This window comes from Neolamprologus brichardi, chromosome 3, assembly GCF_056152115.1.
Source record: "Neolamprologus brichardi isolate AB-2024 chromosome 3, ASM5615211v1, whole genome shotgun sequence".
In the NCBI taxonomy this organism is placed as follows: domain Eukaryota; kingdom Metazoa; phylum Chordata; class Actinopteri; order Cichliformes; family Cichlidae; genus Neolamprologus; species Neolamprologus brichardi.
Window position 1 is genome coordinate 15051989 of NC_142106.1, and position 12547 is coordinate 15064535.

Consider the following 12547-nt stretch of genomic DNA (forward strand, 5'->3'; position numbering starts at 1 on the left):
TATTAGAGGAAGACAACTATGTGTATGTTGTTGCTATTTATTGTGGTTTAACCTGTCAAGGACAAAAACATAAAGAACATTCTGCATCAAGCCTTGTAATCACAGATTTCCTACTTTTGGGAAGTCAGGCTTGACAGCTTGGTGGCGCGGTGGTTACTTCACAGTAAGAAGGTCCTGGGTTCAAGTCTGCAATCCAGCTAGTTAGCAGTGGGTTCCCTCTGGGTACTCTGGTTTCCTCCAACAGTTAAAAGTCATGCAGTTATTGGGGTTAGGTTAATTGGGAAATATTCTCTCAGCGTTAGCCCTGCAATAGACTGGTGGCATGTCCAGGGTGTGCCCCGGCTCTCGCTCTATCACATTTGGGATAGGCCCAAATGACCTGTGTGATTTAACTCAGTTGTTTAAGGTGAAAAACCTCTGTGTGCAACCAATGTCTACTATTGAATTAAGTAAATCCAACATGTTGTCTTTTCATTGCAGAGAGGTTCTGCTTTTCTAAAGTTTTGGGGAAACAAGAAGGCTGACACCAAGTCAAATAGAAAGAGGAAGAAGGTGAAGAGGAAGAGTAATGTTTTTATTTGAAGAAACAGTGAATTGATATCAGTGTTGGTCTGATATCAGTGAGCAGCAGGATGGAGGAAACGTCTCTGCTGTGTCTGCTCTGTAAGTTCACTCTGTGTTTTTCATGCCTCTGCTGTCTTGTTGAATGTTAAACTGAACTGCAGCCCTGCACTGGGACGGGGGTCCTGTGGGCTGTTTCAAGATTGCTGTGGGTGGAAGTGGGAGGCTAAAATTAAACAGCAGGTCATAAGAACCATTGTATTACAATGTGGTGTTCAGCAAGTTTGAATGTATTTCTCTGAACTGTGTCTCAGGGTTTGCTTCTGTTTTTAAGAGGCTCTTGTTCATTATATGATGTTTGCACATCTGATTCATGTTTATCCTCAGTTTAAAGCACAAATAATGCATATAAACATATTTCATCATACAGTATTCATCATTTTCAATCACATGATCGACTCACCACGCTTTTGTGCAAAACATTACTTCATTGTAGGGATGCTCCGATACCACTTTTTTTGGAAACGAGTACGAGTACTTGCATTTCAGTACTCGCCGATACCGATACCGATACCGAGTACTTAATAAAAACATGATTTAAATTTACAAGTAACAGCTTTAGTCCTATAATTTAACAAACAAAAAAACAAAAACAAAACAAGGGACTGGTTTGGAATTAAGAACATTTATTTAAAATGAAAAGCATGTTGTATGCAACATATTACAGAATAAATAATTATGAAAAAAAAGTTTAAACAGTGACAGTGCAACTCAAGTATTGTTTTCAGTTTATTGCAAACTCTGCCGCTTTGGACAACACAAGGGGCATTAATAAACATCTTTGCTATTTAGTGCACAATATTTGAATAAACTAACAAGTGCGTCGTAGCTGCTCACTTTTTTAGTTAGTTCCTCAAAGGGGGCGAGGATGGCAACAGTCGTCTCCATAAGAGCCCATTGGTGAGCGGTGAGATAGTCAGGGAGTTCATGCTCGGACACCCCCAGCACTCGCTTTTGCTCAATGAGGGACTGGAGCATGTAATATGTGCTGTTCCAGCGCGTTTCTACGTCCTGCTGCAGTCTCTTTATTGGCTGGTTGAGCTGTCCCTGAATGTCCTCGAGGCGGGAGTAGGCTAAGGCGGAATGTTTAAAATGCCCAACTATTTTCCGTCCCACTGCTATAGCATCAGCTATGCTCCTCTGTGCTAATAAGCATGGGTAAATAAGCGTGGGTAAACTCTTTGTACTCGTTGTCGTGTTGGGATTTTGGTGCTTGATTAAATTACTTGTGTTAAATGCGCTACCTTTTGAGCCTCCTCTGGACAAGTTGGCTGAGCACAATTTTCAGTCCGCCTTTGTTTTCGCGTCTTCGTTGACTTTGAAATAGTTCCACACGGCTGACTTCTCGCCTGCCCTTCTCTCAGCTCTGAGCTGCAGCCAGGGCCTGGGGGCGGGCACTTGGCGCCTGTGATTAACCCCTTACATGCCGCTCAAACATAGACAGGTCTCAGACCGTGGTATCGGTCCCCGGTATCGGGGGACTTTTAACGAGTACGAGTACTTTAGAAAGTGTGGTATTGAGGCCGATACCCGATACCGGTATCGGTATCGGTGCATCCCTACTTCATTGTGACAGTCAGCAGTCCTGCAGTGAAGAGTTTCAGTCAGGTTTCAGAGTTCATCACAGCACAGAAACAGCTTTAGTGAAGGTTACAAATGATGTTTTTCTCTGTATGTATTATTGTAGAAAGAGAGAGCATATTTTTCACTATAAAGCTCCTTGAGGCGACTATTGCTGTGATTTGGCGCGGTACTGTATAAACAGAACTGAATTTAATTGAAGTGAATCTTATTCCTCACAGTTCAAAGGTTTTCATCTCCCACTTCCTTTAAACATACCAATATTTTCTTTTTTTGATAATGAGCTAGTTTAAGAAATAATGTCTGTTTTATTAAACATCCTTTACTCAAAAATGGCAGCTGATGTGAGGAGTTTAGTGTTTCTAAAAGCTGTCTGATTACTGAAATAATTCTGTTTCCTCTCCATTTCCTCACAGCTCGTCTGACTGTGAGTCCCAGCAGCTCTCAGTTCTTTGAAGGAGACTTTGTGCTTCTGATCTGTGAGGAGGACGACAGCTCTGCTGGATGGACTCTGAGGAAAAACACAAGCAAACAGAGGACTCCATGTGAACCTGGGTGGGCAAGATCAGCTAATTCTTCCTGTTATATCAGGAGCCTCTTGGCAGTTGACAATGGAGTTTACTGGTGTGAGTCCAGAGAGGGTCCCATCAGTAACATGGTTAATCTGACAGTCACTGGTAAGCTGAGTGTGTGGAGTTAGTGTTGATGAAGCTGTGTGTAAATGGATGAAATGCTGTAGTTTGTCTCTGTGTTGAGGTGGATCAGTGATCCTGCAGAGTCCTGTCCTCCCTGTGATGGAGGGAGATGACGTCACTCTGCTCTGTAAAACAAAGACCACTCCCTCCAACCTCACAGCTGCTTTCTATAAAGATGGCGTCTTCATCAGGAAGCAGCCTACAGGTCACATGACCATCCAGCATGTTTCCAGGTCTGATGAAGGCCTCTACAAGTGTGACATCAGCGGTCATGGAGAGTCTCCATCCAGCTGGATCACTGTCACAGGTGAGGAGCTTCCCTCACCTTGAATTTTATCCTCATATTCACCTGAACAGGTGGGATTTTCTCTGTAGGTAAACCCACAACTACAGCCCCCCTTCATCTTGCATTTAGAGCTGTCCTCCACCTGCTGATTTTCTGCCTGTTCTTCATCTCCACTCTGCTCTTGGTGTCTATATATTGACGCAGAGACAAAGGTAACACTTTGAATCATTTACTGGTCAATCAATATGCTGATGATTAACACCTCTCTCTGTCTGAACTCTCCATAAAATACAGCTGATTTTTCTATTTTTACAGGAAATTAAATTTGTATTTCAATCCTAGCCACTCAGCCTGAGCAAGGATTGGATTATGAGAATAATGACGTCACCACAGAACATCACTTCTGAATCAGAGCTCTGTTGTGTCTCATTAACTTTGTCCTTGTCAGCTCTGTTGAGGAGATGATTTGAATAAATGTACTACGATGTTCATATCTGGATAATCAATTGTAGATAAAAACCAAACATTAGTGCTCAGAGGAGGATGGCCAACATATTCTTGTGTCTACCAGAAATGGCACTAACCCATTTATTTATGTTTGATACCGATACCAATATCATAAATTTGGATATCTGCCGATACCGATATGAATCTTCTATAGTCTATTTTATAATCAATAAAACAGTTTTGTTAATGTCTTGCTGCATTTTGTATACGTTCATACTAAAGTTGTAAAAAGCAAAACACAAAGTATTCTATTACATTTGTATGCAAAAAATACACTTCACTTCACTATTTCACAGTTCATCTTTTTATTTAAACTTTCAGCAGAACTTTAAATCTAAGTATTTAAAGTAATATTCAATAAGGAATTTAACATGCAATTTTTTGCAGATTTCAAAAACTCTTGGTTCTGAAAAAAAGAAGTGCAATGTCAGCACAAAACAAGGTTTATATTCAACAACTAAAATAAGGTTGTAGAATGGACCCTTTCATACTTAAAGCCGAACATAAATAGACATCCATTTTTTGAACCATAAAACTGTTTAGCCTGCGACACTGCGTTTTGCAAAGTAATACTTGAGTCTATCCATTGTACGGTCAGACTTAGCTATGGCAACGCACAACGTCCAAGCTTCATAGATCTGTTGTTAAGCTTAAAGTAGGAATGCTTTACAAGCATTCAGAGATGAACTTACACATTTGCTTCATTTCTCTGGGATATCTTGCTTGGAGACGAAATCCCAATTTGGAAGCACGTAGCGAGGCTCCAAAGGCTTTCAGTGAGAAATAACTACACAGGTCTCGCATGCCACAGCCGCTGTGCAAAGCATTCAGCTTGTCACGTTTTACAGGAAGTCAAACTCATGCCACATCTCGTTTTATTTTGATAAAATAAAATAAGTTTCCTTTTTAACTTTTTTCTTTTCTTTTTTCATTTTCTAATATCTGTAAATTCCTGATCATGTAAGGAAGACTGGACCTCGGAATCATTTTTTCCATCTTCTCATCACTTCCTGAATCAGCACAAACAGTCTTGGAAAAGTCAGTAATGCTGTAAATGACCTTGTTTCTCATGTAAACTCTGCTTCCATCTACTGACAATACTGATGTATTACAGCAGAACGGTGTTTTCACTCACTCATGGGACACATTTATTTTATAAAAAAAAAAGATTCTTACAACCTGATATTTTGACACTAACTGGGACCACATCCTAAAAGTTGATTCTGTTCGGACGTAGTATTTTCAATGGGAGAAACGTTTCGTCACTCACCCAAGTGTCATCCTCAGCTGACTACAGGTTTTCCCAACACTTATAAAAAGTACATTTGCATAATGACTGAAACCAGCCCACTGAAGGAACAATGGGCTGGCAGGTCCGTTCCTTAATAATTAATATGGAAATTCTCATGACCATTGATCAACAACCACTGACCAAAACTCACTGATCAATGGCCACAAAACTCTATGTCCAGATGAACTGAATCAACGTTTGGAGAAGACACTGAAATCAGATGAGGAATTCCCCCTCTCAGTTATAGCTGATGTGCTGACTGGACTCATAACACAGACTAGAAGGATCTACAGTGAAGTAACAACAGAATGTGACAACAGACGGATTTTTTTTTCAGTTCAATTCAATTTTATTTATATAGCGCCAAATCACAACAGCAGTCGCCTCAGGCGCTTTATATTGTAAGGTAGACCCTACAATAATACATACAGAGAAAAACCCAACAATCATATGACCCCCTATGAGCAAGCACTTTGGCGACAGTGGGAAGGAAAAACTCCCTTTTAACAGGAAGAAACCTCCGGCAGAACCAGGCTCAGGGAGGGGCGGCCATCTGCTGCGACCGGTTGGGGTGAGAGAAGGAAAACAGGATAAAGACATGCTGTGGAAGAGAGACAGAGACTAATAACAGTTCATAATAATTCAATGCAGAGAGGTCTTAACACATAGTGATTGAGAAAGGTGACTGGAAAGGAAAAACTCAATGCATCATGGGAATTCCAGGCAGCCTACGTCTATTGCAGTACAACTAAGGGAGGATTCAGGGTCACCTGGTCCAGCCCTAACTATATGCTTTAGCAAAAAAGGAAAGTTTTAAGCCTAATCTTAAAAGCAGAGATAAATTCCAGTTAGTGAATCCAAAGCTTCAGTTCAGGCAGGTCCACAGAATCTCTCTCCACAGGAATTCTCTCTCTCTCCCAATTTCCTGCACAGAGAACAAGAAGAGGTAAGACAAGGTCAATGAGCCCAAGGTTCAGACTGAAAGAGCCAACTTTCCTAACTGTTTGAGTCTAATAATCAAGCTACTGATGAAATCCCTCCTCCATTTTAAGTTGTGGGCAGGTGATCAGAGCTTTACCAGTATGTGAGTTAATCAACCCAGGTGTGCAGAGCTGAAGCACGAGAAGCAGAGGAAGAACCTGCCCTTTGAACACAGGGTGTGGTTAATTTAGTCACACTCTCTATGAGTCAGCATAGGGGGATGGGAGGGCCATTACACAGCCTGTCTCAGCCTCTTAATATGCTGGTTAGATAAGGTAGATTGCAACGTTATTCAAATGTAGTCCATGAAGGGAGATGAGTGAATTCATTTAAACAGGCACTTTACCAATTGTTCAAAAATGACAAATTCAAAATTATTCAGTATATATACACATACATATATACACATATACATATATACACACATATATGTATATATGTGTGTATATATATGTATGTGTATATATGTGTGTATATACATATATACACACACACACACACACACACACACACACACACACACACACATATATATACACACACCCTGCACGGTATGTACCACCGGCAGATAGAGGAGGTGGCTGATATCCAGAAATCCTACCAGTGGCTGGACAAAGCTGGACTGAAAGATAGCACAGAGGCACTAATCATGGCAGCACAAGAACAAGCTCTGAGTACAAGATCCATAGAGGCTGGGGTCTATCACACCAGGCAAGACCCCAGGTGCAGGCTGTGTAAAGATGCCCCAGAGACAATCCAGCACATAACAGCAGGGTGCAAGATGCTAGCAGGCAGGGCATACATGGAACGCCATAACCAAGTGGCCGGCATAGTGTACAGGAACATCTGTGCCGAGTATAACCTGGAAGTCCCGAGGTCAAAATGGGAAATGCCCCCAAGGGTGGTGGAGAATGACCGAGCTAAGATCCTGTGGGACTTCCAGATACAGACGGACAAAATGGTGGTGGCTAACCAACCGGACATAGTGGTAGTAGACAAACAGAAGAAGACGGCCGTAGTGATCGATGTAGCGGTTCCGAATGACAGCAATATCAGGAAGAAGGAACACGAGAAGCTGGAGAAATACCAAGGGCTCAGAGAAGAGCTCGAGAGGATGTGGAGGGTGAAGGTAACGGTGGTCCCCGTGGTAATCGGAGCACTAGGTGCGGTGACTCCCAAGCTAGGCGAGTGGCTCCAGCAGATCCCAGGAATAACATCGGAGATCTCTGTCCAGAAGAGCGCAGTCCTGGGAACAGCTAAGATACTGCGCAGGACCCTCAAGCTCCCAGGCCTCTGGTAGAGGACCCGAGCTTGAAGGATAAACCGCCCGCAGGGGCGTGCTGGGTGGTTTTTTTTTAATATATATATCAGCTGATCATTGATCAGTTTAATGATTGAAGTAGAAACAGGAGAGGGAGGGGGAGAGAATGAGAGAAAAAGAGGCAGCTGTGCAGCAAAGACACAGAATAACTCCAACTTTGTGTCTTTTTCATTGTAGCTGAAGTCCGGGACAAACTGTGTTTCTTTTCACCTCAATACGAAACGCGCAATATTTTCTCTGAATACGAGACGATTCTGTTTTTTATGGGACGGTTGGCAACTCTAATAATGAACCTTATGAACAAAATAAAGTTCAACACCAGTAACATCATAGCACCCACCCAGCTGTATAGAAACTCCGTCGTGCTAGCTAGTACGCAGTACGGAAAAAGTCAGAATAACGAAAATAAATTCCACCTAAACTTGGTTTATATCTGACCCAGATAGACTGCAGGTCATAACTTCTTACCTGAAGTTCAGTTCACCTGACACTCGGACCAGCGGCTGCCTCGGGTCTCTGCTCCTCTTCCTGCCTCCCCTTTCTCTCATCCACCTGCTGCCTCCACCACTTGCTAATGTTACTGAATCTGTGGAAGCTCCGCGATAGCCACCACACGAAGTAACGAGCCTATCTAAATCCCAGTAACGACTAACGCGTTCCTGATTTTGGCATAATAACTAGTTACCGTGCTCGTTACCACAATAATAACGTAGTTACTGTAACGCGTTACTTAATAACACGTTAGTCCCAACACTGAATAAGAGTAATACTAAAATGAAGTAGCTGCAGTAGTAGTAGCCATTGTTGGAAACTGGAATTGGCTGGGCTAATCAGGGATATGGTTTTTCAATTTTGTTGTCCAGTTGGAAAACCGGGAGAAATTGAGGAGAATAGTGGCTCCGGGAGATTTTCGGGGGGGACACTGAAATTCAGGATTCTCCTGGAAAAATCGGGAGGATTGACATGTATGGCCTAGCATAGCCTGTAATGTTGTTATGATGGACACATTTTATGAGTGAACTTGACTTTAAGTGACTTACAGGTTTCTTTGAAAAATACTTTCTAATATCCAGGTTCTTTTTGCTGCCATCCTCCTCTCCTCTTGCCGCTGCTAAAACTAAACAGAGCTCCCTGAAAGGCTCAGCCAATCACATTGGTCATATTTGTCACATGAGGTAGGACTCCAGTAGAGGACGTAATTTAACTCTTTCTGCACCGCTGGGTGAACGAGACGTTGACAGATCGTTTTTTTTTATTTCTATCGGTTTTGTTTTTCTTTACTCAAAGAGATCAAATTATTGGTGGGGACAATTCAATAATCGCTGGATATTGGTGGGGACATGTCCCTTCCGTCCATGCCAAATCTACGCCCTTGATTAAAGTCCACAGAGTCATCACCTTTTTAAAACAATTGTGAGTGCCTTGAGGTATCTGCTGTCATTTGGTGCTAAATACAACAAATACATAAATTAAACTGAATTGAATGTTCCCAAAAAGCTTGATTCTGTTCCTCTGCATGTAGTGTTTTCAGTGGGAAAAACATTTTGTCACTCATCCAAGTGACTTCTTCAGTCTCAGCTCACTGCAGGATTCCCCAACCCTATTAACAGTACACTGCATAATGAGTCAAACGAGCGCCACTGAATGAACAATTGACTGTGAGGTCAGGTCCTTGATCATTAATATGCAAATTCTCATGACCATTAATCAACAACTGTTGAACAAAGACCACTGATCAATGGCCATGAGTTGAACTGAATATCATTGATCTCTTTCTTTTTGGTGTGTTTATACTTTAAGAACGAGACATTAAAATCAGATGCGGAATTCCCCCTCTCGGTCATGATTAATGTGCTGACTGGACTCATAACACAGACTTGAAGGATTAAGTTCAGCTTGTTTACTTACAGTGAAGTAAGAACAGAATGTGACAGAGGGATTTCCAGTTAGTGAATCCAAAGCTTCAGTGCAGGCAGGTCCACAGAATCTCTCTCCACAGGAATTCTCTGTCTCAGTGGGTGGTTTCCTGCACAGAGAAGAACAGGTAGGACGACTTCAATGAGAAGAAGCATGCAAAGGTAAGGACATTTGCATGCAAACAAATAAACAGGATTTGTTTTGACCAGGTAGAGCTATCCAGGTATTGCAGTAAGGCATGCTACAACACATTAATAGGTGAAGCCTAGTTGGTGCTCTGTGTGTGGCTTATTTAGTGACTCAAATATACAACAACGAAATATACAACAGCAATTACACTTTGATGCACTGATGTTCCTTGTTGATTCCTCTAGGTGAGCCCTCCTCACTCCTGTGGCACCAGCTCCTCTGTGGAAAGAGCAGGAGAAAACAGATCTTTAATAAGACATTTACATTTATGTAAAACTATGAAAGGCACATGCTGCCTTATTGTTATTGGAAGAAAAACAAACATGTGATGTAACCCCTCCTTACACAGGTTGTAATACAATTATTAAGTCTTACCCTGTCTTTTGTGCTCTCAGACGCTGCTGATAACTAAAGTTGGCACACCTGCACCGTCTGGTGTCAGGGCTGATGTGAAAAGACAGGACTCGTATGCAGGGCTCCTTTGAAGAAGACAGTGGAGTTATTTACAGTGAAGAAAAGGCAAAATAGTCATACACACACACACACACACACACACACACACATCTATACATATATACACACACACACACACCTATATACACACACACACACAGTGGTGGGTGCACAGGTCTGGTCTCCTCTGAGCAGTGCTTGTGGCCATGAAGTGAAAAACACAGGCAGTGGCTCTTTTCCAAACATCCAACACATCCAACATCTCTCCGTTCTCGGCTCCTAGGGGCAAAACACACACAGTAACTAGGCAGTCCTTAGCTTAAGGTAAGCTTTCACTTATAATATGTCCGCGCTGCACTACCAGGATTCACACAATGATCCAGTGCTGACTTAAGCTCGATAGCCCCATTGAGTAGGCAGCCCTGAAGATGGCGGATAATTGGCTACAGCTGGCCGGCTCCGATCAGCAACAGGTGCAGTCGGCCTCAGTGCGGGATCACTCTCGGGAACACTAGTCACTGCTCGGGTAACCAATCCCATTACGAGAGAGAGCACACTATAACAAACACACACAATAACAAACGGGCAAGCAGCCTGGCGAGGGCTGTCGGACCATGACATCTGGTGTCATGGTATGCAAAGAAGCCAATGTGCTCAGAAAACCTGTTTAATTACTGTCCTAGAACCTGAACATGCCCTGTTCAGGTTCTAGGAATTAACTACATAAAAACTTCACCTTCATGATTTCATGTTCTAGATGTCCTGGTACCTGAAAGAGGTTTGAAAACAATTAAAATATTCATGCAATTATTCTTACCAACTGTAGAAGAAATACAATTATAATATTTTTTAATTGTATCTGGCAACCACTTAGATGTGGCCACTTCCTCCCCCTTTCCCTCCCGCAAAAGGTAGCCTTCCACGTTCCTATGATACGCGCCGGGTTGAAGATAGAATCCAATATAGTGAGGCTCATGGCGGTAACACTCGTTCCAGCCGTGTATTCCAGCCCTAACCTTAACCACCACCATAATCATGTTTTAATCGTGTTTTCCAACACGATAACAGTAAAATAAACCTACACGTGTAGATTCATTCCAAACACTTCTCATTTTTCTGAACTCGTAATATAGGGATGTGTTGGGTGGCTGAAAGCCTAACATGGCGAAGATTTTTCACCTAGCGTAAAACGTTACGCTTTGGGAGTGAGAACATGTTGGGTAGCCATGTCCCCTGCAGGGTACATTGGTACCTTGATTTTTCTTGATATAGGAGTTATCTAAATCGGTTTTTGCTGCATATTCTTTTGTTTAGATCGTGATCCACAATGCTCAACATTTCACCATGCTCATGTGACCACAAATAATTTGCATACAAAATGCATTAGAGGTATTTATTTTATTTTTGCAATTGTGAAAACAAATGATGCTGCGATCCGGTGGCGCGCGCTGGTATTTCACGTCGACCCGACGTGCCACGCTGTCGTGCGCGCTGGTATTTCACGTCCACCGACGTGCCACGCTGTCGTGCGCGCTGGTATTTCACGTCCACCGACGTGCCACGCTGTCGTGCGCGCTGGTATTTCACGTCCACCGACGTGCCACGCTGTCGTGCGCGCTGGTATTTCACGTCCACCGACGTGCCACGCTGTCGTGCGCGCTGGTATTTCACGTCCACCGACGTGCCACGCTGTCGTGCGCGCTGGTATTTCACGTCCACCGACGTGCCACGCTGTCGTGCGCGCTGGTATTTCACGTCCACCCGACGTGCCACGCTGTCGTGCGTGCTGGTATTTCACGTCCACCGACGTGCCACGCTGTCGTGCGCGCTGGTATTTCACATCCACGTTTAGAACCCAACACAGAGACAACCTCACACTCGCATTCACACCTATGGCCAATTTAGAACTACAACTAGAAGCAAGCATGCAAGCCTTTAGAGTGGGAGGAAGCTGGAGTACCCAGAAAGAAAATATGCAGGGACCAGAGAACAAGCAAACTGTATCTGTCACCAGGACCATTATTCTGTGAGGACGCGGTTTTTAAATGCAGTAAATTCAAAAACCCCTCCACTTTATGGCAGTGTAAAGGTTTTTGTAGAGTTTGAGCTTTGGACCGAATGTGTTTGGGGTCTCACTTAGAATTGCTAGACCAATGAATTATTTGCAGATTGCTGCAGTTCTCTGTTAGCTTCATTATTAGGAAGAGGAGAAAAGGGTGAATTCTTTTTAAAGCAATTTTTAACCCACTTTATAGCAGCCGACTGACGTATGCAACAACACACACACATCAACACAACCACACAAACACCTAACAGACTGATTGCCACCAGTGTATGTCCTCTACTGGCTCCAGCCTCGTGCTCCCTGCCCTCTGTGTCTCCATCCTCTGTGTGTCCTCCTGTCTGACCTGCAGGTGAGAAACAGGTGTGAGGTGTCAGTTGTCAGGTAGGTGATGAGTGACGAATCCCTGGCCCCTCTCGTATACATGTCAAAATATTCTTGAGCAAGTCACTGAACCCCAAAATAACCTGTGATGCTTTCACTGATACGATTATATTCTAATATTCCCCACCATCTATTATCCATTTAAATGATTTCAAATTATGGAATAGGCTTTCATAGTGCTTTTTATTCAACCATGGCATTCCGTCAGGTGTGTAGTTTTGTCTCTGAAAAGATATTTCAAGAGATGAAAGCAAGGGTA

General features: G+C 42.9%; 1 protein-coding gene and 1 long non-coding RNA gene across 2 annotated transcripts; one reads left to right on the forward strand and one right to left on the reverse strand.

Annotated features, from left to right (window-relative positions):
• The first annotated feature begins 632 nt into the window (after positions 1-632).
• LOC148103608 (putative high affinity immunoglobulin gamma Fc receptor IB) lies at positions 633-3624 on the forward strand. The gene is made up of 5 exons (XM_087838156.1): positions 633-663; positions 2619-2879; positions 2959-3204; positions 3273-3395; positions 3499-3624. Exons 1-4 carry the CDS (start codon positions 633-635, stop codon positions 3380-3382), a joined length of 648 nt encoding a protein of 215 aa, XP_087694282.1. The 3' UTR covers positions 3383-3395; positions 3499-3624.
• A 1682-nt stretch (positions 3625-5306) lies between these two features.
• LOC148103609 (uncharacterized) lies at positions 5307-12218 on the reverse strand. Its single transcript, XR_015718585.1, has 6 exons — positions 10204-12218; positions 9982-10121; positions 9765-9868; positions 9538-9608; positions 9192-9309; positions 5307-5906 (listed from the first exon to the last, which is right to left on the reverse strand). It is a non-coding gene; the product is annotated as an uncharacterized LOC148103609 (long non-coding RNA).
• Between the last annotated feature and the right edge of the window lie 329 nt (positions 12219-12547).

What these genes read in the sequence shown, in the direction of transcription:
- LOC148103608 (XM_087838156.1), top strand. Translation starts at nt 633, where the DNA reads ATGGAGGAAACGTCTCTGCTGTGTCTGCTCT. An exon ending in GGTTAATCTGACAGTCACTG is followed by an intron (nt 2,880 to 2,958) that starts GTAAGCTGAGTG and finishes CTCTGTGTTGAG; the next exon opens with GTGGATCAGTGATCCTGCAG. An exon ending in CAGCTGGATCACTGTCACAG is followed by an intron (nt 3,205 to 3,272) that starts GTGAGGAGCTTC and finishes TTTTCTCTGTAG; the next exon opens with GTAAACCCACAACTACAGCC.